This window comes from Ovis aries, chromosome 3, assembly GCF_016772045.2.
Source record: "Ovis aries strain OAR_USU_Benz2616 breed Rambouillet chromosome 3, ARS-UI_Ramb_v3.0, whole genome shotgun sequence".
NCBI classification, from domain to species: domain Eukaryota; kingdom Metazoa; phylum Chordata; class Mammalia; order Artiodactyla; family Bovidae; genus Ovis; species Ovis aries.
The window spans coordinates 162555028-162582586 of NC_056056.1; the positions used below are offsets into that span (position 1 = coordinate 162555028).

At 49.0% G+C, this 27559-nt stretch overlaps 1 protein-coding gene across 2 annotated transcripts; it reads left to right on the forward strand.

Annotated features, from left to right (window-relative positions):
- The first annotated feature begins 1397 nt into the window (after nt 1-1397).
- MYO1A (myosin IA) lies at nt 1398-27375 on the forward strand. 2 transcript variants are annotated; one of them, XM_004006560.6, is made up of 29 exons: nt 1398-1459; nt 2328-2617; nt 4182-4360; nt 4464-4579; nt 4834-4928; nt 5125-5229; nt 5422-5468; nt 5598-5661; nt 5854-5952; nt 11744-11847; nt 11965-12112; nt 12589-12707; nt 12787-12873; nt 14607-14672; nt 14830-14934; nt 16906-16968; nt 17167-17367; nt 17540-17766; nt 18329-18529; nt 18791-18884; nt 19342-19491; nt 19600-19668; nt 20317-20391; nt 24400-24534; nt 25391-25497; nt 25885-26017; nt 26141-26293; nt 26470-26597; nt 26880-27375. In XM_004006560.6, exons 3-29 carry the CDS (start codon nt 4247-4249, stop codon nt 27004-27006), a joined length of 3132 nt encoding a protein of 1043 aa, XP_004006609.3. In that variant the 5' UTR covers nt 1398-1459; nt 2328-2617; nt 4182-4246; the 3' UTR covers nt 27007-27375. The 2 variants fall into 2 exon arrangements, with proteins under 2 accessions (XP_004006609.3, XP_042102983.1); XM_042247049.2 differs by lacking the exon at nt 2328-2617.
- Nucleotides 27376-27559: the final 184 nt, after the last annotated feature.

The window sequence follows — 27559 nt, forward strand, 5'->3', positions numbered from 1 at the left end:
TGCCTGGCACGTGGTAAGTATAGCTAACTCTTCAGCAACCTGGGGAGGGGGGCATTGGTTAGGTGTGCTGACCCTCTGTGCAATCAAAGTCTATCCTATAATTTTACAGTTGATGGGCCTCTGTACCTGCCATCCCACATCTGCAGACTCAGCCACCCATGGATCACGTAGTAGCAATATGTACTTACTGAAAAAAATCTGAGTGTACATGGATCGGAGAGTTCAAACCCATGTTGTTCAAAGGTCAGCTGTACTTGATCAATGTTACTAATTGATACTAGATAATTGATGAGAGTCAAAAGACCCTCTACTACCAAATATCCTCTCCACCATATCTTTATTGTGTGACATCTTTTTAAAAAGTGAGTGTTCCTGGGAGGACCAGTGAGTGGGAATTCAGTAAGTGTGAGGGCAGGTTGCTGTCTGCTCAACTCAAAAATCAGCATCCAAGGGTTTAGAATTGCTGTTGCTTCTAGTTCTTCTTTGCCATCTTTCTGAAGTATAATTTATAAAATGATACAATTCACTAGTTTTAGATTTTGCCGAGTCTGACAAATGGATACAGTTGTAACCAGCGCCAAAGTCATGATCTAGAGCATTTCCATCACCCCAAAAACCTCCCTCATGTCCCTTACACAGACTAGAAATTTTACTGGGAGAAGGAAGGGGATTTAAGTTCCAGTTGCTTCAGTTTTCCTGAGAAGCAGGAGGTCAGGATCCTGCATCCCCTTGTGTCTCCTCCCCATACCAAGAATGCTGACAGATCTTGTAATCCCATCTGGGTCAGGTGTGTATTTTGTACCTTGTAAATTTATGCTGAACCACTTGTTTGCCAAGAACTTTCTGGGTTTTAGCACTCAAATACTCATGTCCAGAAAACTCATCTCAGATCCTAGACAAACCGGGATGGTTGGTCATGTCAGTGGCTGTGACATTCATGCCCTTGTTTCTAAGCCTGAGTTTCTTATTTTAGAGTCAGTTCTCTCATGGGAACACAAAGTAGGCACTCAATAAACAAGTCCATGGGTGGACATAAATGAACCTCATTGTAGGCGGCTGCAGATTCCTGGCCTGGAGAACACAAGGCCTGGGTTCTGGTCTTGGCTCTGCCAGGTCTGCAGTGGTATGATCCTGGAAAAGTGGTTTCTCACTCTAGGTATTTTTCTTCCACTGCAAAACAGGGGATCCTTAGTCACTTCTGCCTCTGCTGTGCCTAGCTCTACCCATCCATGGAGTTATGTTCTGATGTCACTTCCACTCAGCTTTCTCTTTCTTTCTTGCCTCTTGCCATTTCCCCCCTTCAAATATATATAGTAGGTCAATAAATTATGTAAGGGCAGGTTCATAATGGAATTGCTGATGGGCCAGGCTTACGCAGAGTGCCGTGAGAGCAAGACAGTGTGGACTTTGAACCAAGCAGCTGTGGCTGGGAGTTGGAGAGTCAAGTCTCTATCTTCAGGTAAGTGTTTGTGATTACCTGATTTGCTCTTTGTGCATTATTGGGAGGGAAGATGGTGGGGATAGGGAGCCTGCTGTTTAGGAATTTTCCTGGGTGGATGAAGAGGTCCTGTGGCAAAGAGGATTTTATATGCTTCTTGTCTAGTGGAGGCAGTGATTTCCAGCTGAGCTAGTGCCCAGGAAACAGCACCCAGGCTGTTATTCAGTGTTCTAGCACAGAAGAAGGAGTAAAGAAAGAAATACCAGAACTGGCCCAAGCTGGAATCTATGGGCAACTTAGGCTCAGGAAGCGGCCATTCTGTTTCTGGTTCTGCCACATGCTGTCTGTGGAACTTGGGGCATGTTGTGTAACCTCTTTGAGCCTCTGTGTTTGTCTCTAATTTTCCTTTTTGGTGGAGAAATTCTGCACTGCCTGCTTCACAGGGTGGGGTAATTCAGTGAGATGACACAGGTGGGGGTTCACTGAAACTGAATAAATGCAACGTTGGGTGTTATCCTTACCTTGGAGGCAAATGGAGAGACTTGGGGGTTTTGTCTCCTTCTGTCTGTTCCTCCAATAGTGTCACCAATACGCCCTGACTTCCAATAAGATAAGACGGGTAGGTGTGAGGAAGGTAGTATTTCTTTGGTCAGAAGACACCACAGCCTGACAAAATTCCTGATTTCAAGAGAGCTTTTCCTTGGCAATAAAGTGCTCCTTCTGCCCTCATTTCCAAATCTGGGGGGCAGTGGAGCCAGAACTCCGCTTCAACCCCTCAGCTCAGGCCAGCCAGATACTCTTTCTTACCTAGAGGGGGCTTTCTCATGTGGCCAAGCATCTCCCTCTGGGGCTGCAGGCCTGTGAAGGGTTAAGCGAGCCACACCCGCAGCAGGAACAGCCTCGGACTTTGTGCTGAGCAGCCATCTCTGCCTCGCCTGGCTTGACTGGCACAGGGAGCCCTGGCTGGAGGAGGCAGGACAGAGGAAGGTCAGAATCGTGGATACGGGCTAGAGGGAGGGCAGAATCTTTCCCGTCTTTCCCGACACCATGGACAGCTCCCACTAACGAGGACGCCTCTCCACCCTTGGGGCCTGGGACTCCTATGCCCCCTTCCTGTCACACCAGGATTTCAGCTACCATTTCTCTGACACTGAAGTTACACCCTGGTTCCAGCGTGGGGTGAGTCCCGCCTTAACCTGTTCCTCTTTTCATATCTTAGGGTGCCCTATGTGGGGGCTTCTTCCCTGCCCCCCAGCCTCCAACCAATCTTATTCTCATTCCTTTCAAATCTAAATCCAAAGATGCCTTCTTCCCAGCCCTGCTTCTGCTTCTTACCTTGCCTGCCAAGTTATTTAAAATCTTAACTTTTTCTCAAATCTAGAAAATGTGGGGCGATGATAGTATCTGATTCCTGGAGATATTGTAAGCAGCAAATGAATGCTGCTGCTGCTGCTAAGTCGCTTCAGTCGTGTCCGACTCTGTGCGACCCAGTGGACTGCAGCCTACCAGGCTCCTCCGTCCGTGGGATTTTCCAGGCAAGAGTACTGGATGAGGATGTGTAAAGTCTTTAGAGCCTGCCTGGCCCATAGTGTTTACTACCTGATTGCTGTTGGCTGCTGTAATCAGTATCCTCATAGCTCCCTCAGTTGTCTTTACAGGAAGTGATAAGTGCTCACTTTTCCTGGAGCTTGGAGAGGCAGAGCGGAGGGAGAAGGCAGCCTCTGTTCCCTTTCTGTCCCACTGTTCTTCTGGCTCTCCTCCCTTCCCCCACTCAGGTTCAGCGATGTGGGAGGGGAGGATATGGCTGTTTCATTCCTGTTAGGGAGTGTCACTGACCATTGTACTAATAGTTTTGTCCTGCACCAGGGCACCCCGCCTGCTCAGTCCCGCAGGAAAGGCTGAGGAGGGTTGGGTCTCCTCCTTAGGGAGCACCTGCTACTTGCCTACTGTGTGGGGCCGAGCCTCTCTCACTCTGCTCTTCCTTGCTCATCCCCACCAGTTACTAAAAAGCTAGATGTGTCCCTCTGGGGCAGAGTCCATGCCAGAAGCTTAAGGGCATGGATGTAAACGTTGGGGATCGAGATAGAAAAACGGGGACAGACGTGAGGCCCATCCAAAGTTCCCGATCACTGCTTGCTTGCTGGGGAAAACAAATCTCATTTTCATTTTCTTTGGGGCACTCCAGCCTTTAACGGAGGAGCTCCTGCCTCTGTCCTGGGGCTCATCACCTTGTCCAGGCCCTGTTTAAAAACTGAATCTCACTGTAACAATGAGAGGGGAAGGAAAACTTTGGAGCAACTTTGGAAATGAGTATGGGTGTGCCGGGTGAGGAAACAGGGGCTGTGAGAGGCAAGGAGTTGGGAGGGAGATGGGGCACAGAGTCAGGGAAACTGGACCTGGGCCAGGGCCTCAGTGCTGGAGGGAGGGAGCCTCCGGTGCCTGGCTGTGGCATGAACTTTGCTTCCCTTTCCTCCCCAACCCTCTCCCCTGCAGCACAAGGATGTTCCCCCTACTGGGGCCCTTCTTTACCCTGGTGGTTGGAGGCAGGTGGTCCCGCCTCACTCCCACCAACCCTAATTCAGGGAGCAGAGGATCCCTCCCATCCCTGGCTTCCCTGCAATCTCCACACTTAGCTTGGGCTGGTCTGGAGGCCTCTTTCAGCTGGCCAGGGGCTCTCTCCAGGGCCAGGACTTGGGGGAGGGGAAGGCTCTCTTAGGTCCTTCTGCCTTCCTCCCCTAAATAGTTACTGGCTGCGAAAGCTGAGGAGACACCAACAAACTGATCCCAGGACCAATAGCTCCTCTGGACATGACCCTTCTGGAAGGTTCTGTGGGGGTGGAGGACCTTGTGCTCCTGGAACCCCTGGAGCAGGAGTCTCTGATCAGGAACCTCCAGCTGCGCTATGAAAAGAAGGAGATTTATGTGAGTGCCCGTGGGTGCCCCTGGCTGTGGATGTGTGGCCAGAGAGTTCTTGGGCCTTTCCCAGACCCACCCTGGCTCACTCCATCATCTCCCACAACTGCAGACCTACATTGGGAACGTGTTGGTCTCAGTGAATCCCTACCAACAACTGCCCATCTATGACCTGGAGTTTGTTGCCAAATACCGGGACTATACATTCTACGAGCTGAAGCCCCATATGTGAGTAGAGGGACCAAGGGAAGGTGGCAGGGCCCAGCTCACCATGATGAGACATCCTCATTTCCTCTATCCTTTCTCCTGAAGGAGGCTCTCCAGCTGCCCCTTCCTCCCTGGCCCTTTGGAGGCCCCTTACGAGGCCTGTTGTTTGCCATGGTCTGGTCCAAGTGGGGAGGGCAAATGAGTCTGGGGATCGAGTGAAAGATGGTGTCTTGAACTGACCCCACACTAGTCATCACCCACTTCCTCCCTGCAAGCTATGCACTGGCAAATATGGCATACCAGTCACTGAGGGACCAGGACCGAGACCAGTGTATCCTCATTACCGGCGAGAGTGGAGCTGGGAAGACCGGTGAGGTGCTGGGTGAGGGGGGCGGGGAAGCCGTGGGGTTGCTGCTGGAACTGCCCCCTTGCCTCTCTCCAAGACAGAGCCAGTCCTGCCCCCAGACCCTGAAATTCCTTCCTGGGTTTTTCTGAGTGGTGTGAGGTGCTGCAATGAGGGAGATTAAGGGCAGTGGTGGGGATCCATGCGGGGGTTTCTCTTGCAGAGGCTAGTAAGCTAGTGATGTCTTACGTGGCTGCTGTCTGCGGGAAAGGGGAGCAGGTGAACTCTGTGAAGGAGCAACTGCTTCAGTCGAACCCAGTGCTGGAGGGTGAGGAGCCCAGTCTCTGTCCTCTCCATCCCCACCCCCACCCTACCATCCCCCGTGTTCCCGAGATCACTGTTCGTGTTCAGCCTGAAAAATCTGAGACTGGCCTGATGGCTGGAGGACCTTACCCCTTCCTGTCCCTGAAGTCCTTCTCTGTCCTCAGCCACCTAACTCCTTCTCCCCTCATCTCCACAGCTTTTGGCAATGCCAAGACCATTCGCAACGACAACTCCTCTCGATTTGTGAGTGAACATCTCCTTGGCCTGGGACAAGAGGGTGTGGGGTCTTGAGAGGGAGGAACATGGCCCAGATGCCTCCTGGACAGGGTGATGAGGAAAGGCGGAAGCCAAGTCTCTCTCTGCTCTCTGAAGGGAAAATACATGGATATTGAGTTTGACTTCAAGGGATCCCCCCTCGGTGGCGTCATCACAAACTGTACGTGTCTCCCATCCCCCTCTCCCGCATGTCCCATGGTGTCCCTTTCTGCTAATCTACTGCTGTAGGAAGGAGGAAGTTTAGACTAACAGGCTTCCTAACCACTGGGAACACCAGGGATTAGGACAGAGTTAGAAGGAAGTTGTGGTACCTCCCAGATCCTCAGAACATTATTTTCGAATTTTCTGTCAGATCTGCTTGAGAAATCCCGTGTGGTGAAGCAACTTGAAGGAGAAAGGAACTTCCACATCTTCTATCAGCTCCTGGCGGGAGCAGATGCACAGCTACTGAGTACGTGCCAGCACCTGACATGCAGCAGAACATCCTCAGCCTCCATTCAAGCCCCAGAACCCCTGGCCCTTCTGGATCCCTAAAGCCATCTTCCCTTGACTCTCAGGGCAGTCCTACCCTGATTCTCACCCACCTACTGTTGGGAACAAATCCCTTGACCTCTGTGTTCTCTTCCTTTTCAGGGATTTTAGTCTAGGAACAAGCCTTTTTACCTCTTCACCACTCTTACTTCTCTGAACTGCCTTGATTCCTTTTTCCCCAGTTCAGTTCAGTTACTCAGTAGTGCCTGACTCTTTTATCCCATGGACTGCAGCTCTCCAGCTTTTCCTATCATTCCTTCACCAACTTCCAGAGCTTGCTCAAACTCATGTCCATCAAGTCGGTGATGCTGTTCAATCATCCCATTCTCTGTCATCCCCTTTTCCTCCTGCCTTCAATCTTTCCCAGCATCAGGGTCTTTTCTAGAGAATCAGTTCTTTGCAAGAGGTGGCCAAAATATTGGAATTTCAGCTTCAGCATCAGTCCTTCCAAAGAATATGCAGGACTGATTTCCTTTAGGATTGACTGTTTTGATCTCCTTGCCATCCAAGTTACTCTCAAGAGTGTTCTCCAACATCATAGTTCAAAAGCATCAATTCTTTGGCGCTCAGCTTTCTTTATAGTCCAATTCTCCCATCCACACATAACTACTGGAAAAACCATAGCTTTAACTAGACAGACATTTGTTGGCAAAGTAATGTCTCTGCTTTTTAATATACTGTCTAGGTTGGTCATAGCTTTTCTTCCAAGGAGCAAGCATCTTTTAATTTCATGGCTGCAGTCACCATTCACAGTGATTTTAGAGCCCCCCAAAATAAAGTCTCACTGTTTCCATTATTTCCTCATCTATTTGCCTTAAAGTGATAGGACCGGATGCCATGATCTTAGTTTTCTGAATGTTGAGTTTTAGGCCAACTGTTTCACTCTCCTCTTTCACTTTCATCAAGAGACTCTTTAGTACTTCTTCACTTTCTGCCGTAAGGGTGTTGTCATCTGTGTATCTGAGGTTATTGACATTTCTCCCGGCAATCTTGATTCCAGCTTGTGCTTCATCCAGTCTGGCATTGCGCATGATGTACTCTGCATATAAGTTAAATAAACAGGGTGACAATATACAGCTTTGACATATTCCATTCCTGATTTGGAACCAGTCTGTTTTAATTGTTCTAACTGTTAGAACTGTTGCTTCTTGACCTGCATACAGATTTCTCAGGAGTCAGGTAAGGTGGTCTGGTATTCCCATCACTTGATGAATTTCCTGCACTTTGTTGTGATCCACATAGTCAAAGACTTTGATGTAGAAAATAAAGCAGAAATAGATGTTTTTCTGGAACTCTCTTGCTTTTTGATGATCCAGCAGATGTTGGCAATTTGATCCCTGGTTCCTCAGCCTTTTCTAAATTCAGCTTGAACATCTGGAAGTTCATGGTTCACGTACTGTTGAGGCCTGGCTTGGAGAATTTTGGACGTTACTTTGCTAGTGTGTGAGATGAGTGCAATTGTGTGGTAGTTTGAATATTCTTTGGCATTGCCTTTCTTTGCAATTGAAATGAAAACTGACCTTTTCCAGTCCTGTGGCCACTGCTGAGTTTTCCAAATTGGCTGGATTATTGAGTGAAGCACTTTCACAGCATCATCTTTTAGGATTTGAAATGGCTCAACTGGAATTCCATCACCTCTACTAGCTTTGTTCGTAGTGATGCTTCCTAAGGCCCACTTGACTTCACATTCCAGGATGTCTGCCTCTAGGTGGGTGATCACGCCATTGTGGTTATCTGGGTCATGAAGATCTTTTTTGTATAGTTCTTCTGTGTATTCTTGCTACCTTTTAACATCTTCTGCTTCTGTTAGGTCCATATCATTTCTGTCCTTTATTGTGCCCATCTTTGCATGAAATGTTCCCTTGGAATCTCTAATTTTCTCAAAGAGATATCTAGTCTTTCCCATTCCACTGTTTTCCTCTATTGCTTTGCATCTATCACTGAGGAAGGCTTTCTGATCTCTCCTTGCTATTCTTTGGAACTGTGCATTCAAAGGGGTATATCTTTCCTTTTCTCCTTTGCCTTTAGCTTCTCTTCTTTTCTCAGCTATTTGTAAGGCCTCCTCAGAAAAGCATTTTGCCTTTTTGCATTTGTTTTCCTTGGGGATGGTCTTGATCACTGCCTCCTATACAATGTCACGAACCTCCATCCATAGTTCTTCAGGAATTCTATCAGATCTAATCCCTTGAATCTATTTCTCACTTCCACTGCATAATCATAAAGGATTTGATTTAGGTCATACCTGAATGGTCTAGTGGTTTTCCCTACTTTCTTCAATATAAGTCTGAATTTGGGAATAAGAAGTTCATGATCTGAGCCACAGTCAGCTCCCAGTTTTGTTTTTGCTGACTGTATAGAGCTTCTCCATCTTTGGCTGCAAAGAATATAATCAATCTGATTTCAGTGTTGACCATCTGGTTATGTCCATGTGTAGAGTCTTATCTTGTGTTGTTGGAAGAGGGTGTTTTCTATGACCAGTGATTTCTCTTGGCAAACCTCTATTAGCATTTTCTCTGCTTCATTCTGTACTCCAAGGCCAAATTTGCCTGTTACTCCAGGTATCTCTTGACTTCCTACTTTTGCATTCCAGTCCCCTATAATGAAAAGAACATCTTTTTTGGGTGTTAGTTCTAGAAAGTCTTCTTAGAACCATTCAACTTCAGCTTCTTCAGTTTTACTGGTTGGGGCATAGACTTGGATTACTGTGATATCAAATGGTTTGCCTTGGAAACGAACAGAGATCATTCTGTTGTTTTTGAGATTGAACCCAAGAACTGCATTTCAGACTCTTTTGTTGACTATGAGGGCTACTCCATTTCTTCTAAGAAATTCTTGCCCACAGTAGTAGATAAAATGGTCATTTGAGTTAAATTCGCCCATTCATTTTAGTTCACTGATTCATAAAATGTTGATGTTCACTCTTGCCATCTCCTGTTTGACCACTTCTAATTTACCTTGATTCATGGACCTAACATTTCAGATTTCTATGCAAGATTGCTCTTTACAGCATTGGACTTTACTTCTATCACCAGCGCATCAACAACTGGGTGTTGTTTTTGTTTTGGGTCCATCTCTTCATTCTGTCTGGAGTTATTTCTCTACTCTTCTCCAGTAGCATATTGGGTACCTACCGACCTGGGGAGTTCATCTTTCAATTTCATATCTTTTCCCCTTTTCATACTCTTCATGGGGTTCTCAAGGCACGAATGCTGAAGTTTTTTGCCATTCCCTTCTCCAGTGGACCACATTTTGTCAGAACACTCCACCATGACCCATCCTGGCTTCTTGGGTGGCGCTAGTGGTACAGAACCTGCCTGCCAATGCAGGAGATGCAAAAAACAGAGATTCAGTCCCTGGGTCAGGAAGATTCCCTGGAGAAGGAAATGACAATCCACTCCAGTGTTCTTGCCTGGGAAACTGCATGGCAGAGGAGCGCAGCAGGCTACAATCCAAGGGGTCGCAGAGAGTTAGACATGATTTAGTGACTAAATCTCCTCTTTTCCCCCAAGCTGGCTTCAAAAACAACACTTATTTCCATCTGCCATGCTTTTCTTTCTTTTTTTTTTTTTTTTTTAATTTTTATTTTTAAATTTTAAAATCTTTAATTCTTACATGCATTCCCAAACATGAACCCCCTCCCACCTCCCTCCCCATAACATCTTTCTGGGTCATCCCCATGCACCAGCCCCAAGCATGCTGCATCCTGCGTCAGACATAGACTGGCGATTCAATTCACATGATAGTATACATGTTAGAATGTCATTCTCCCAAATCATCCCACCCTCTCCCTCTCCCTCTGTGTCCAAAGAGACACAGATGTGCCATGCTTTTCTACCTTTAATTTAAGGGACTTTATCCACAGCTCAGCAGGAGATCGGACAGGATGTTATAAGTATTCAAGAACTTCCAATGAGCTCTAGTTGAAGTTGTTTTGGGTCTATATCTGTCTCACCCATGACCTTGTACTTGGTTTTTTTCTTCTTGGATAGTTCTATGGAGGTTCCATTCATTCATTCATCAAACACCTCTTGAATATCTAGTATGCTTGACCATCCTGCTAGCTTCTAAGGATACAGAGTTGAGTAAGACATGGACCTTGTCCTTGAAGAAGTCTTCTTCTAGGGATGGCAGATATGTGAGCAGATACATCACAGTGCAGTGTGGCTGTTGCCAATATGCTGTGCAGTTGGCTATAGGTACAAAAGTTGTGGAGCACCATGCTTTTTCTTAGGGAAGAGACCATCTCAGCCTGGATGCTGGCTGGGCCTTACTGCAGGGTCTGATGGGACTTTAAGCCCTGCCAGAGTTTCCTCTCTAAATCCCACCTCTGGCTGTGGGCACTGTGGATATCTGATGCCTAAGAACTTATGGCTTTGATTTCTGGTTATTCTGTGCTGGACTTGTGCCTGCCTCCTTTCACCCTCCTGGAGATCTCTATGGTTTAAGAGCCCCCACAGGCATCATCTTCCCTCCTGGTTTAATAGTCTTGATTGTATTCAATTTGTCTGAATCAGACACTGCAGTCTTGCTCTGGCTGATTCTTGAGCATTGGTTTGAGGCCGGGTAGGGCCTCCCTTCCTGGTGTCATCATCCCAGGGCCTTTCTGACTCATTCTCCTTCCAGACACCCCTCTTTATCAGCCTCCTGTTTCAAAATTTTTGTCTCAGGGGAAGCTGCCATTAAACTCTACTTTGAGAGTCACTCTCTAATTCTCAGATCTTTTGAGTAACAGATAACTGATACTATTCAAGCTCTATGATTAACTCATTCTTTCCCATCTCAGTGAATGGCTTTGTTCATTCCCTTGATTCATTTATTAAAAGAAAGTTCTTGCATGCCAGTCAGGCACGCAGAATATGAAGATGAAAAACACAGTCCCAACACACAACCTGTTCATTGGTAAGAGGAACAGGAAAAAAACCCCAAACCTAATCCATGATATGTAGTCTAGGGTAGGGATGCACCATGTGGAACACAGGAGAGCCATTTGGCTCAGCCCCAATCTGAGAAAACCTTCCAAAAGGGGGTCTGGTTTGGGGAACATAGTGTCTGCCACTTGGTTGGTGTTTTGTGAACAAATAATGAATGCCCCAACCTGGGCAATGGGCAACGTGTGGAGGCTGGGGGTGGGTGGGAGATAGGTGCTCACCCTTCTTTCCTTGCCTTTGTTCTCCCAGAACCACTGAGAACTGAGCAGCATGGAAGGTTTGCTTTTCTGGTTTTATTGTTTAGAACCCTGAGGGTGGAGAGAAGAGTAGAATGGGGATTTCCTTTCATAAAAGTTGGGGAAAACCTCAAGGATTATGAACACCCACTTCCCTGGTAGCTCAGCTGGTAAAGAATCCACCTGCAATGCAGGAGACCCTGGTTCGATTCCTGGGTTGGGAAGATCCGCTGGAGAAGGGAAAGGCTACCCACTCCAGTATTCTGGCCTGGAGAATTCCATGGACTGTATAGTCCATGGGGTTGTGAAGAGTTGGACATGACTGAGTGACTTTCACTTGCAAACCCTAGATACAGCTTAAAAAACTAGTCTATAATCATAAGAATTAATGATCCCAACACAAAGAAGACACAGGGAGAACCTAAAACAAAAATGGCTCCTCTGAATAAATGAATGAACCAACCTAAAGCAAGGGCCATGAGGGTCAAGGTTGGAGGACTCAGAGAGCCCGTGTACTGACCCTTTTCCCTCATGCTGGTCCTTGCAGAGGCCCTGAAGCTTGAGCGGGACACAGGCGGCTATGCCTACCTGAACCCAGACACGTCCAGTGTGGATGGCATGGATGATGATGCCAACTTCAAGGTCCTCCAGGTGGGTACCCGGGATGGGCCATTAGGCCAGGCCCTGAGTCCAGGTTCTGGCTTTGGGAAGGGAGGCAGGCATTGGACTGGCCTGAAGTTCAGCTTCCGATTCTCCTTTCTTTCCTAGAGTGCAATGACTGTGATCGGCTTCTCTGAGGAGGAGATTCGGCAGGTGCTAGAGGTGGCGGCCCTGGTGCTGAAGCTGGGGAACGTGGAACTGGTCAACGAGTTCCAGGCCAATGGGGTACCAGCAAGTGGCATCCGTGATGGGAGAGGTCTGCACCCAACCAGCTCCCTGAATCTCCTACTGCAATTTCTGTTCTCCCACCGTCTTCAGCATAATAGACTTCACTCTGATTAAGTCCCCCTCTGCCCGCTCAGAAGTTCCTCCCCAAACATGCTTATTCAGAATGCCCTGTGAGACAAATTGGAATGAAGTGTGGATATTTCATAAACCTTGGTTCTGGGACTCTCTGAATTCTCAGTGGATTCTTTGCAAAAATGGGATAATTACACTCATTTCAGGAGATTCTCATATTAAAGGAGATGATACACGCAAAGTGCCAAGATCTCCCTTCTCTCCTCCTCCTCCCCAGATGTCCCTCCAAGGCCATATTCTGATGGGCTGTAAGGACTTTCCCAGTAAGACTCAGGAACAGCAGGCCCCCAGCAGTTTCACGCATCAACCCTCCCTCCTCCCCTGGGAGTAAACCCTCTCTCAGGCCATGTTGTATTTCCTCATCACTCCCAGGTGTTCAAGAAATTGGGGAATTGGTGGGTTTGAATTCAGGGGAACTAGAGAGAGCTTTGTGCTCAAGAACCATGGAAACAGCCAAAGAAAAGGTGGTCACCGCACTGAACGTCGTCCAGGTGAGGGGCTCTTGGGGAGGAGGCTGGGTTCTGAGTCTGTTCTGTGGCAGTCACACTAACCACCAGCCCCGCCCTCCAGGCTCAGTATGCCCGGGATGCTCTGGCTAAGAACATCTACAGCCGCCTTTTCAACTGGTTAGTGAATCGAATCAACGAGAGTATCAAGGTGAGAGATTGCCCTTCTTCCTCAATGATCTCCTCTGTCTGCCCTGTGCCTTGGGTTCTGAGATGGACCGAGGAAGAATGATAGCGTGTTTTCTTTTATCTACTTATTTTTGAATTTGTGTTGTTTGGGAAATACCTCTTTTTTCTTTTTTTTTTTTAAATTCAACTATCTGGATTCTCTATCAGCTGCACAGATTCTGAGCCTCAGTTTCCTGATTTGGGAAATGGACACTAACATTTACATGTTTCCCAAGATTTAGTGAGGATCACTAAATTAAGTGCTTCCTTGGTATCTGGTTCGGTAAAGAATCTGCCTGCAGTGCAGGGGGCCTGGGTTTGATCCCTGGGTAGGGAAGATCCCCTGGAGAAAGAAATGGCAACTCACTCCAGTGTTCTTGCCTGGAAAATTCTACAGACAGAGGAGCCTAGCGGGCTACAGCCATGGGGTCACAAGAGTCCTACACAACTTAACAACTAAACCATCAGTGATGATCAGATAAAATTGTGTACGTGATTACCATGTAATCCAGGAATTCTACTCCTAGGTATATATCCAAGAGAACGGAAAACATGTCCACATAAAAGCTTGTGCGTGAATGCTCATAGGGGCATTAGTCATAATAGCCAAGAAGTGGACACAACCCAAATGCACATCATCTGATGAATGGATAAACAAAGTGTGGTGTATCCATACAGTGGTATATTATGTGGCTATGAAAAGGCATGAGGTACTGATACAAGCTCAACATGGATGAAGTTTGGAAACATGTTGAGTGAAAGAAGCCAGACCCAAAGGCTACATTTTATGTAATTCCATTTATATAAAATGTCCAGAATAGGCAAATCCATATGGATGGGGAGTAGGTCCATGGTTACCAGAGGAATAGGGAGTGACTGCCAATGGGTCCATGTACAGTATTTCATTTGGAGGTGATGAAAATACTCTGGAATTTAGTGGTGATGGTTGTACACTTTTTGAATATACTAAAAAAAAGCAACCACATCACTGAACTGTATACATTTAAAGGGTAAATTTTATGGTGTACAAATTAGGCCAAAATAGAGCTATTGTTTAAAGATTACAAAAATAAAAAATAAAAAAATAAAAATTACATACACGAAAGTGCCATCAATTTAGAAGCTGTTACTGGAAGGCAGCAGGGTAAAATAGATTTGAATCCAGATTTGGCAGTTGTTTGGCTACGCTGTGCAGCATGTGGGATTTTAGTCCCCTCCAGCTCCCCCCTCCACCCTCCTGCCCCTAGCAGGTATTGAACCTGCACGCCTTGCCGTGGAAGCATGGAGTCTTAACCCCTGGACCAGGGAAGTCTCTTAGCTCTTTTGAAGTTTGATTTTTTTCACCTGTAGAAAGGGAATCATCACACCTTATAGGGATATACAAATTAATGAAACAAGATCTTAGGATTTTTTTGTAAAATGGCCTACACATATAAGGGATGGTTATTTTCCTGGGATTTTAATGTTTTTCTACTTTGTGCCATGGGAGCATTTTCTTGGAATCTATTTGCATCTTCCCTTCCCTCCTTCCCTCCCTCTTGGCTGGTCCTTCAGCCTATAGAGGAAAAGGGAGCATGAAGTCACCCCAATTCCTCTCCAGCATGGTCAAGTTCACTCAAGTGCTGTCTGCCCCCTGCTTCACTCTCATCCATCCAGAGGGGCCTAGGCACAGGTGCAGAGGGCTGGTCCTCAGATGTATCTTTTCCTCCTCTTCAGGTGAGTACTGGGGAGAAGAGGAAGGTCATGGGGGTTCTGGATATCTATGGCTTTGAAATATTAGAGGTGAGAGAGCTCCAGCAACCTTAGCACCCTGCTTCCTGGGGGTGAGGGGTGGCAAGCTCGAAGTGGGCTATGGGAGAGGGGAGGTCAGGCCGAGATGGAGGAAGCGTTTTGTGCTGAGCTGGTCTCTCTCTCTCTCTAACCTGTGTACCCACCTCAGGATAATAGCTTTGAGCAATTTGTGATCAACTACTGCAATGAGAAGCTACAGCAGGTGTTCATAGAGATGACACTGAAAGAGGAGCAAGAAGAATATAAGAGAGAGGTAAATGGAGCCTTCCTGCTTGCCTTTCTCTCAGATGATGTAAGGCATATGCCAGACCTTTTTCTCCTTTGTCACAATTTCCTCTCAATTGTCCCCAGATGGGAACACTAAGGACAGAAAGTTTCCCTTGCACAGCTGAATATGCCAGCATTACCAAGAAGCCCTAACTCTCTGCTCTCCACCCCCAGTCCCCCCGCCCTTCCACTGCAGGCCGGGCGAGGAAGGGGGCAGATTGATGGGAGGGTGTCAGGGCTAGGTGGGAGTGGAAAGAGTCCTGACAGGAGTGAAGTGACAGCTGTGCTTGGCCCAGGGCGGACTGTGAGCCGCATTCAGAAGGCGCATTTCTCCTGGGCTTGCCACCCTACCCGTCCCTTTTGGTGCCCTTCTCTGACATCAGAATCCTTTGTCTCCTCCAGGCTGGACTGATGTTGCTGTCGTCTTTTGTAGCAGTCCGATCCCAGACTTCCTCTTCATAAGTGCCCTGTGGCTCAAAATTTCCACACTCCTTCTCCTGGTCCCCATTTTTCTGTGGCTAAGTGTTAGAAAAGCTCTCTGATGGAGCTAATTCACTCCAAAGTGTGAATGGCTGTGTCTCACTCATCAAAGCCCTCCCAGGGATGTTCCTTGTGAACTCAGGAACCTGCTGTGGCAGCATTTCAGGCAAATGTGGTCACAACTCAAAGGTTTTTAAAAAATTTTCTATGTTTTGACTTTAAGAACCTAAATTATCAAGTAGATAAATTGCACCCATGCTTCCAGATTCAAAAAGCTTAAAAAGGTGTATAAAGAAAAGTCTTCCTCCCACCCCCCTTTTAGTTCTCCCTCCCATCCAGAGGCAACTGAAGTCAGCCTCCTTCTGCAGCAAATCTGTAAATACATTTTCCCATAATATTTATTCAAGCGGCCACAAATACACTCCATTCTGCATCTTGCTTTTACCAGTCAACAAGAGACCTTTCTATATCAGTTCATAAAGATGCTTCTCTACAGCTGCCTTAGATTGTAAGGATATCCTCATTCATTTAACCAGTTGGGAGAGATATCTGGGGGATGAAGCTGGAGGGCAACTTTACTTAATTCCACTCTGTATTCCCTAAAGACCTGTGAGGGAAGAAGAAGAGAAAGGCTTGTGTTCCCCAACCACACCTGGGAGTGGCCTGAACTGGGGAGGTCTGGGTGGTCAGGGGGTGTCTGTAGGCCTGATGCCCAGCAAATCTCTAAATGACCGATTCATGGTCTTTCGGTCCTCTGCTTCTATACCATTCTTGCTTTTTAAGAAACAAATTATACAGCTCCAATGTATCACGTGGATCAGTGGTTCTGAAAGTGTAGTCCTGAGCCAGCAGCAGCAGTGGCCCCTGGGAACATATGAGAAAGACAAGTTCACAGGCCCTGTCCCAGGCCTGCCAAGTCAGAAACTGGGGCTGAGACCCAGAAGCCTGTGTTTTAACAAGCCCTCTCAGCGACTGGGATGAACGCTTGAGTCTGAGTATCGCTAATGCAGGTCTTTGAAGATGCATCCAATCAGCTTTGTTGGTTGATAATAAGCCTTTGGTTTACTTAAGTGCTTTTGTTCTATGGTTTGTTGCCAGAGCGGTATGGCAATTTGCTCTTCCACATACTCAGGGATCCTTTCCCCCTTTCACAGTGGGATAATTCCAGTCCCAGTCTTTACTGAGCATATTACTCTTCCCTCCCCAACCTACAGCACCCCCAGGGCTCTCTACACTGTCTCACCCCCTCTCCCAACTGCTCTGGGTCCTCCCAGACATCTGTCCACCCACCCCACAAATTCTCCATCAACCCTGGAGGGATGAGGGTATCATAGAAACCACACCAGGGACCCTGTGAACTATAGGGCTTTCTGATGGTCCTTGGTGGGGTGGATGAAAGGGGGCCTGGTTCTGGTGGGGTCTTGGAAGTTTCATCTTGGACCTGCTGCATGTAATTTTTCATGTCTCCCCTTGCCAGGGCATACCGTGGGTGAAGGTGGAATACTTTGATAATGGCATTATCTGTAACCTCATTGAGCATGTAAGTTCTTCTCTTACCTCTGGGACCTCCCGCTCCAGACTGCTTGAACACCCTTCCCCTGTCTCTCTCTCCCCCTCCCACCCTACTTGATAAGAATGGTAAGGAGGGCAAAGGATGAGGGGGCAGAGGGGCGGCAGTGAGGTGTGGACATCCTGAAGGGCAAGGTCTAGGTTGGGCTGTTCTTCTTCCCCTGGCCAGAATCAGCGAGGCATCCTGGCCATGCTGGATGAGGAGTGCCTGCGGCCTGGGGTGGTCAGTGACTCCACCTTCCTAGCAAAGCTGAACCAGCTCTTCTCCAAGCACAGCCACTATGAGAGCAAAGTCACCCAGAATGCCCAGCGCCAGTATGACCACAGCATGGGCCTCAGCTGCTTCCGCATCTGCCACTATGCGGGCAAGGTGATGTGACAGGCCTGGATGGTGAAGATTAGGGTCTGGGCACAGACTGAAGACAATGGGGGGAGGCACTGGGGGAGGATGGGAACCAGGAACATTCACAGTGAGACTGGGAGGGCCAAGTGCACGTCAGACAGTATGGCGGAAGCTCCAGACCAGTGCTGTTCCTGCACAGGTGACCTACAATGTGAACAGCTTCATTGACAAGAACAATGACCTACTCTTCCGAGACTTGTCCCAGGCCATGTGGAAGGCCCGGCACCCGCTCCTTCGGTCCTTGTTTCCTGAGGGTGATCCAAAACAGGCATCTCTCAAACGCCCCCCAACTGCTGGGGCCCAGTTCAAGAGTTCTGTGACCACTCTCATGAAGAACCTGTATTCCAAGAACCCCAACTACATCAGGTGACATGCTGGGCACATAGGGGAACATGCTGCTTTTGCGATGACACGCACAGGGTCCAGGCATGGTAGAACATGTGCATGCGGGGAGGGGGGCTTCCTGGAATAAGGGTACCAGAAACCCTTTCCTCATGGAGAACAGCCCACTGAGCAGCCAAATGTCCTGTAAGGGGGAGAGCAGTGTGGTCAGGCAGCGACATGCTCTAGTGAGTGAAAATGGGAAGGCTAGTGTATCTGCTTTCTCTGGAATTTTTCAGCTAAGGAGTGTGGGCTTCCCAGGTGGCACTAGTGGTAAAGTACCCACCTGCCAATGCAGGAGATGCAAGAAATGAGGGTTCGATCCCTAGGCCAGGAAGATCCCCTGGAGATGGGCATGACAACCCACTCCAGTATTCTTGCCTGGAGAATCCCATGGACAGAGAAGGCTGGTGGGCCACAGTCCATGGGGTTGCAAAGAGTCAGACACGACTGAAGTAACATAGCACAAGGGGTGTAGAGACTAGGATGGGTGACACTGGCAAGGGTGGACCTCCTGCAGCCTGGGCCCTGCCCTACCTCTCATCAGGTGTATAAAGCCCAATGAGCAGCAACAGCGAGGTCACTTCTCTTTTGAGCTGGTAAATGTCCAGGCTCAGTACCTGGGGCTGCTGGAGAACGTGCGGGTGCGACGGGCAGGCTACGCCTACCGCCAGGCCTACGGGTCCTTCCTGGAAAGGTACCGATTGCTGAGCCGGAGCACTTGGCCGCACTGGAATGGTGGAGACCAGTAAGATTCAGTGGGAGACTGGGGGGCAGGGCGGGGCAGTGCAAGGAACTTGTGGGGAGGAGACCCCTCAGCAGTGCCATGGGCATTGCTAGAGTTTGGCGAATGGCTACTGGGGGACATGAATTGAATGATGACTTTTCAGAGGCTCTGAAGTCTATTGAGCCCTGAGCTCTTCTCTCTTCTTAGAAGAGGTAGAGGAAAACTGGGAGAGGCCCCTCCCCTGGGATGCCCCTGGACAGCTTTCTTCACCTGACTTGGCAGGGAGGGGGTCGAGAAGGTCCTGGGGGAGCTGAGCATGTCCTCAGAGGAGCTGGCCTTTGGGAAGACAAAGATCTTCATCAGAAGCCCCAAGACTGTGAGTTGCAGGGGGCACTTGTGTTTGGTGGGGCTGGACAGCAGAAGAGTTGGAGAGCCCACCTGAGTGAGAGGCTGGGTGAGGGGAGCTTCTAGAACCTGGAAGGGATAGTGGGTGAGGACGTCTTTCTGCAGGGGTTGTATCCCTGGGAACTGACCCCTTGGGGCCCCAGCCCGCCTGCCCTGGGCCCCAGAAGTTAGGTGTGCTTGCCTTGCCAGTCTGAGCACCTCTACCTGAAGCAGGGCTCCTTGAGAGTCATCTGAGTGTCCAAGTCCTAGCGCAGGGCCTGCTCAAGAGTTAGGGCTCATGGATGTGTGGATAATTAAATGAATGGATGCACAGATGAGGAAACTAAGAGGACAAAGGCATGATTGAATAAAACACTGGCTGGGAAGCCATTGGTGCCATGGGTTCCCCCTAGGCCAGCCTCTCTGTGCCCCCCTGCACCCCTCCACAGCTTTTCTACTTGGAAGAGCAGAGGCGCCTTCGACTCCAGCAGTTAGCCACGCTCATACAGAAGACATACCGAGGCTGGCGCTGCCGCATCCACTACCAGCTGATGCGCAAGAGTCAGATCGTCATATCCTCCTGGTTTCGGGGCAACATGGTACCAGTTATCCCTGAAGTTCTATCCCCCTCACTCTGATATGAGAGCAGGAAGTAGAGAGGTGGTTCGGGAGGTGGAGTTTCTCTAACAGGCTCATTGTTTCTACAGCAAAAGAAACGCTACGGGAAGATGAAGGCGTCAGCGTTGTTGATCCAGGCTTATGTGAGAGGGTGGAAGGTAATAGGGAGGGGAGAGGGGTTTCATCCCCACACATGGCTCCCTGTGCCAGCTACTGCTGGGGTGGGGGGAAGAATGTGTCATGTTCGACTCTTTAAGACCCTATGGACTATAGCCCACTGGGCTCCTCTGTCCATGGGGATTCTCCAGGTAAGAATACTCAAGTGGGTTGCCATGCCCTTCTCCAGGGGATCTTCCTGACTCAGGGGCTGAAACCACAATGTCTCCTGCATTGGCAGGCGGGTTCTTTACCACTAGCGCCCCCTGGGAAGCCCAGGGGTGGCAGGGGAAGAGTAGCAGAGAGCAGATCCTGCCCCAATCCAGGACACATCTCTGTGTGACCGCACGTCTGTGTCTGGGCGTGCTTCTGGGTCTGCTCTGTGTGTCCGGGAGCGTGGATGCATCTTGGGGAGATCTGAACACATATCTGGGTGTGTTTCTGACTTAGCTCTGCCTTCTGCTCTGAGTGGCCTCCTGGTTGCCCACTTGTGTGACTTCACTCTCTCCCTCCAGTTAAGAGTCTCAGCTCTTTACCTTACTCTGTTCTTTGTGTGATTGAAGAATAGATCCTCTTCTCAGCCTATCTTCTATCTTCCAGGTAGAACTCACTATCTTTACTTTGGCTCCTTTCTTGTTTGTCCCCGCCAGGCCCGAAAGAATTACCGAAAGTACTTCCGGTCAGGGGCTGCGCTCATCTTGTCGAATTTCATCTACAAGAGCATGGTAAGTGATGGGGGTTGAGGAAGGAAACAGGGCATTGAGGAGGGAGGGACAGGTTGGGAAGAGGAAGTGTGTGGGGCTCAAGATGAGGTGATCTGAAGCTTTTCCCCAAGAGCCTCCTCTGTCTGCTGCTGCTGCTGCTGCTGCTGCTGCTGCTGCTGTTTACTCGCTAAGTCTTGTCTGACTCTTTGCAACCCCGTGGACTATAGCCCACTAGGCTCCTCTGTCCGTGGGATTTCCCAGGCAAGTTTACTGGAGTGGCTTGCTATTTCCTTCTCCAGGGGATCTTCCTGACCCAGGGATCGAACCTGAGTCTCCTGCTTGGCCGGTGGATTCTTTACCACTGAGCCACCTGGGAAGCCCCTCCTCTGTCTGTGAGGGGATAGGGCCGTAGGAGGAGGGCCCCAGTGCCTAGGACCCAGGAGTAGAATCAGAGCATGTTTTGGCATGAAAGGACACTGCAGCAACCTGTGGCAGGAAGGGGTCCCAGCACATCCACTGACTAGTCCATGGTGAACAGGCTGGAGAAGAGACTGGGGCTGGGTGGTTAATGAGAGTTGAAGAGTCTGAGCCTCATGGAAGAGCAGAGAGAGGACACACACAGGGTTAAGTAACCCAACCTCCCGAAATTCATTTTAGGGCTGAGGGGGTGATGGTGGAGGAATGGTATCTTCCTTCTATCTCTTCGGACACTGTAGCAGGCGAGGCTGGAAGTGAACCTCAGGAAAGATCTTGATTCAAGAAGACTCAGGTCGGGGTGAGCAGGAAGAAGTCAGGAGCAGGCCTGGAGGTTCAAACTATGAACAGTTTCCAGTGAGAGGAAAATGGGGACAGAGAGGGGTGATTGCCAGAGACATATCTCCAACAGTGATGGTGCTTCTGAGAAGTGTTGGAGGGAAACCAGACGGGGGGAGCAGGACTTCCAGTGAGACCTTGGGAAATACCAGAGAGAGAAGAGCAGGCAATTTTGGACAGAGGGCTGGAGTGACTCTGAACTGACCTCGGTTGCTTTGGTCATTGACGGTTGTGAGGACTCTTACTGACTTTGCTCACAGAGACGTGAGATGCAGTCACTGGTGCTCCTCTCTGTTCCCTTGGCTGAGGTGAGGGATGGGGGCTCTGGGCCTCCTCCTCACCTCCCTGAGTCTTCCTCACTGTGTCCTCCGCCCTCTCTCAGGGAAGCTCCGTCGTCTTCCTCCTGGGCCTCTTCCGGTGCCGGGCTCTCCTCAGGCAGGCTCCAGCGTGTCTGCCTCACCAGAGTACGTGCTTTCCTGCTGCACACCTGAGCCTGCAATCTGATTTTGCTCTTATCACCTGATTGACCTCTCATCTACCTTCACTCTCACCTGCGTATTATCAGGCATCTGCAGAATGTCACCACAGGAGCTGCTGGGTTTAAACCAGCATTTCAGTAAATCAGATCCACTATGGAATTCTGCTCTTCAGGGGGCCATTGGGCACTGATTGCCCCAGTGTTTCTGACTAGGCCATTACCTTGCCTATACTATTACCTACTTAGCTAATGCTACTAATGCTAATACCTACTTTTTTTTTTTTGATCACTTAACTGTACACTAAGCCCTTTACAAGCATTAATTTGAATGGTTTCAACAATCCTGTGAGGTAGGTCCTCACATTTCCCCCATTTTATTCTATTTTTAATTAATTAATTTATTGAATTTTTTTTTTAAAAGCACAAAAACCTTACATACTAAAATTGTATATATCAAGTATTGGTCCAATCTTATATCAATCTATTTACAATTAAACAGCACCTGAAGATCCCCTGGAGAAGGGAAAGGCTACCCACTCCAGTATTCTGGCCTGGAGAATTCCATGGACTGTATAGTCCATGGGGTCACAGAGAGTCGGAAATGACCAACCGACTTTCACTTTCACTTGGTTTTCTCACCTAGGTTAGTTAAACACGCCCAGAGAATTTTATTCAAAGTATGCATGCTAAGTCACTTCAGTAGTGTCCGGCTCTTTGCATCCCTATGGACTGTAGCCCACCAGGCTCCTCTGTCCATAGGATTCTCCAGGCAAGAATACTGGAGTGGGTTGCCATGCCCTCCTCCAGGGGATCTTCCTGACCCAGGGATTGAACCTGTATCTTTTATGTTTCCTGAATTGGCAGGTGGGTTCTTGCCACTAGCACCACCTGGGAAGCCTGTTCAAAGTATATGGTCCTTTAAAATAAACCCATTTTATTGTTAAAAACTAAGGCCCAGAGAGGGGGCTACCCTCGTAGCTCAGTCAATTAAATAACTGCTTGCAATGCAGAAGATCTGGGTTCGATCCCTGGGTTGGGGAGATCCCCTGTAGAAGGAAATGGCAACCCACTCCAGTATTCTTGCCTGGAGAATCACAAGGACAGAGGAGCCTGGCAGGTCACAGTCCATGGAGTCACAAGAGTTCAACATGAACATTTCACAGCTGGTGTGTGGTAAGAGCTGGGATAAGCACACACTTAAGTGTGTGTTTAAGTTTCAGGAGAAAAGGTCATGATAACTGTGACCTACTTTAGGATGCTATAGTACCCAAGATTTGTACATATATGTGTATTTATATATTTATGTGCATTTGAATATAAGTGTGTGTTAGAAAGAGTGCAAAGATAGGGTAAGGTACTCTCAGTATGTGAATTAGTTAAGAAGTATATATTATTCAGATGCTCACTGTAATCTTTTTTCAACTTTCATGCAAATTAAAAAATTTTCAAAATAGGAAAATAAATTGTATTACATTTTAAAAATTAAACAAATCAAAATGTAAACTCTTAAGTCAGATTATGTCACTCTTCTTCTAAAGCTCTCTAATGGTGTTCTGTTTCACTCCATATAAAAGCCAGATTCGCTGTCAGAGCCTACAAGGCCCTTTATGATCTGTCTTTGGCCAACCAATTTTCTGATCTTCTCTCCTCTCACTCAGCTTAGGCCAGTCGCACTGGCTTTCCTTCTGTGTCTGGAATATGTTACCTCTCATTCCTGTCTCAGGTCTCCTTTTTTTGTATCATAGCGCACAGAATTCTTTAATGTTGTGTTCTGTGTTTATTTGCTTGTGGGCTGTCTCCTTCTCCAGTCCCAGTAGGACATAAACTCAGTGAGAAGAGACTCTGTTCACTCTGTTGACTGCTGTGTCCCCATACTTAGAACAGTATCAGCACAGAGCAGATTCTCAATGATGTTGAATGGTAAAACCACCCAGGACCTGGGATCCTGACTCCCAAAGACTTGCCCTATAGAAGAGGGGGAAGATCTCCATGCAGATAACAGTAGCACAAAAAACAGAGGTATAGACAAAGTACTAAGGGACTTCAAAGGAGAGACACCCTGGCCCAGGGAATCTGGGAGGGCTTTGAGCTCCGTCTCAAAGGATAAGTAGAATCTGGGTTGGCAGAGTTGAGCTGAGAGCAGTATTAGCTAAGGCAGAGAGTGGTAATACATGGGCTGGGCAGAGGGCAGGGCAAGGAGTCCAGTCTGGTTAGTGTGCCAGGGTAACACAGGGGATCGCATGACAAGAGGTTGGATTATAAGTAGAGGACTTTGAACAGAGTCCTAGAGACAATGCAACCAGGACACTGCCAGGTTGCAGTGTTGGGCTTGACTGGGCAGAGAGGAGGGAAGATTTGGTACCTGTTCAATGGCTAACACAGTGGGGCAGCCACCTGTAAACAGTTCAGAGTCTTGAGAATAGGAAACTGCAGGAGCAAGACATTAAGACCAGTTTTCATATTGGCTCCTCCTACCTCACTAAAATGGTTAGAAGGTATCTGCTTGGATCTAACCCATCTCTCCCTTCCATCTCCCATTCATGCTCCTGCCGCCCAGCCTCAAGCCTACATTCACACTGAAGGAGAGGGGGAGTGGACTTGCCTCCACCTCCTCAGCTCCACTTGTTGCTTCTCCCTGTGGTGGCCTTCCTCGTTGAAGGGGCAGGATCTGGGTGCAAGTTTACCTATCAGGAGGTCTTCTCATCATCCCACTTCCAACCCCCTTGTTCCCAACCCAGGTACAGAAATTCCTCCTGGGGCTGAAGAACAATTTGCCTTCTCCCAGCATCTTGGACAAAAAGTGGCCATCTGCCCCTTACAAGTACTTCAACACAGCCAACCACGAGCTCCAGAGGCTCTTCCACCAATGGAAGGTGAGTGGGGCCTGGGCAGCTCTCCTGGCACCCGGGCAACTCTTCTCTTCGTCTTTTTTCTCTTCTCCTTCCTCTGATTTTCCTCTTCTGCCTCCCTCTTCCATCCAAAAAATTTTGTTGTTTATGGTGGTAAAACATAACATTTACCACTTTAACCAATAAAAAAATTCTTTTGGTCACACCCCACAGCATGTGGGATCTTAGTTTCCTGACCAGGGATCCAACCGGGGCCTCCTGCATTGGAAGGTGCAGTCAACTACTGGACCACCGGGAAGTCCCCATTTTAACTATTTTAAAATAGACAGTTCAGTGGCATTAAGGGCGTTCACACTGCTGTGTGACCATCACCACCATCCATCTCCATACTTTTTTTCATCATCTCAGACTGAAACTCTGTACATGTTAAGGGAAAACCCTCTGGTCCTCCATCTGCTCAGTCCCTGGAACTCATCATCTGCTCTTTGTCTCTATGAATTTGACTACTCTAGGTACTTCATATACGTGAAATCACACCACATTTGTCCTTTCATCTGGCTTACTTCACTTACCACAGTGTTCTATTCAGAAATACTCTTGCGCTCCTGTCTGGGACTATGCCTGAGGCTGTGCGCTGGGTGCACCGCCCTCCTGGGGCTTGAATGTGATAGTTTCCATTCCCTCCCCCAGCACCCCACAGCTCCCCCCTCCCCAGTGCTCCTCCAGCCCTCTCCAAAGTGTCTGCTCCCTGTCCTTTCAACTCTGGCTCTTTCCAGTCCCTGCGCCTCTCCTTACATGTCTCTCAGCGTTTGCCCCACCTCACACCCCAGCCCTGCTCTCTTTCTCCACGACCTTAGCTCCTTCCCCTCCCCCATCACAGTGCAAGAAATTCCGGGATCAGCTGTCCCCGAAGCAGGTAGAGGTCCTGAGGGAGAAACTCTGTGCCAGCGAGCTGTTCAAGGGCAAAAAGTCTTCATACCCCCAGAGGTGAGGACCTCCCAGACCCTGTGCAGCTTCATCAAGAGCAAAGAGAAGCTTCCCCAGGAAGGATAATGCTGTAGTCCTCAAACTTCAGTATGCCTCGGAGTCACCTGGTAGGCTGGATAACAGCCAGATGGCTGCGTGCCCTCCACAGAGTTTCTGATTTAGGAGGTCTAGGGAGGGGCCGGAGAATTTGCCTTTCTAACCAGGTTCTAGGAGATGCTGATGTTGGTCCTGGATGACATCTAAGAGCCACTGAGACAGAGGATACGCTGGAAGATGAAGGATGGAGATGGGAGGACTGAGATGGGAACTCCGTGGGGGAGGTGCAGGGACGTTGGGGGTCCGAGGTAAGGATCTTGTCTCCACTGCATGCTTTCTGTGTGTTCTCAGTGTCCCTATTCCATTTCACGGTGACTACATCGGGCTGCAAAGAAACTCCAAGCTACAGAAGCTGAAGGGTGGGGAAGAAGGGCCTATTCTGATGGCTGAGACTGTGATGAAGGTCAATCGGGGCAATGGCAAGGTGAAGGCCCACACCCTGACCCCCCCCCCCCACCCCCGCAGCCTGATCCAGAGCCCTGGCTAGTCGCCGGAAGGATGAGGACTAATTGCCACCTTCCCTCCCCTTTTCCTCTTCTGTCCCTAGACTTCCTCTCGAATCCTCCTCCTGACCAAGGGGCATGTGATCATCACAGACACCAAGAATCCTCAGGCCAAGACTGTCATCCCACTAAACAGTTTGGCCAGGGTGTCGGTCACCAGCTTCAAGGATGGGCTTTTTAGCTTGCATCTGAGCGAGGTATCAGAGCTAGGTGGGAGCAGAGCCCAGCATGGAGAAGACGGTGGGCATAACAGGGCCAGGCCGAGCTGGAGGCGAGGGGGACCAGACCTCTCACTCTGGGCCTTTGATATCTCCCAGGTTGCTCCTAGGAGAAAAAATGAGTCCTTTCCCTGCTGTTTTCTCCCCTCCCTAAGATCTCCTCTGTGGGCTCCAAGGGGGACTTGCTGCTGGTCAGTGAGCACGTGATTGAACTGCTGACCAAAATATACCGGGCTACGCTGGATGCCACGCAGATACAGCTTCCGGTCGCCGTGACTGCGGAGTAAGGCCGTGAGCCGGGGGTGAGGGATGGCTTGGGGCAGACGACCAAGCTGGTGGTCACTGTGACCGGGAAAATTTGGCCTGTCAGAAAGTGAAGCCCTGTGTCAGGTCAGGGCCACCTAAGTCCTCTGCGGCCTCGAGTCTGCTGGCACAGGGGGCTGGGGAGTAGGAGGGGGGAATGTACTTGCCTCAAGCAGGGGAGGGGAAGCCACTGTGAAAATACAGGAGTAGGGTTGAGGGGACGAGGGTGCTAGCTTTGCCTTTCTATCTGTTCCCGCTCCAGGTTCTCAGTGAAGTTCAAGGAGGGCAGCTTGACGGTCAAGGTCATCCAGGGCCCTGGGGGTGGTGGGACTGGCAAGCTGAGCTGCAAGAAGAAGGGGAGTCGTTGCCTGGAGGTGACTGTACAATGAGGAGGTGCCGCAGTTTCTTCCTCCTGGACGGGCACCGGCCCCACCCCCACCTGCCCACCTTTGTGGGGGATCTCGAGTCAGAACCCCCTGATGGGCTGTGGGGTCGGAGACTGAAGAACCCTTGAAGAGGACCTTGCTTCTCCCAAACCTTTCCAGAACTCTCTCCAAAGTTAGCTTCCTCCCACCCTCAGCTTCTTTGCCCACTAATAATATGACAAGAGACTTCGCAGACGTTTGATCATGTGGGTGGGTCCCTATTCCCCCATCCTTCCACCAGCTTGTACTTAGACCCTCTGCCCCCTCCCTTTCCTCTACTGGGGCTCCTTGGAGCCAGATAATGCAGACAATAAGAATGAAAAAGAAGGGAAATTGTCTCCGGGGCTCCTTGACCGGCTGAGCTCTGGCGGGGTCTGGAGAGACTGGGGTGGGGGCGGGGCAGTCCGGGATGGTGCTCAGGTCGCAGGTGGCCAATGAGCTGATTCATTAAGTGCGTCCCTGGAGGGAAGAAGTGAGGATCTCTGTCTCATCAGATATTGGGATCCTTTCGAGATTT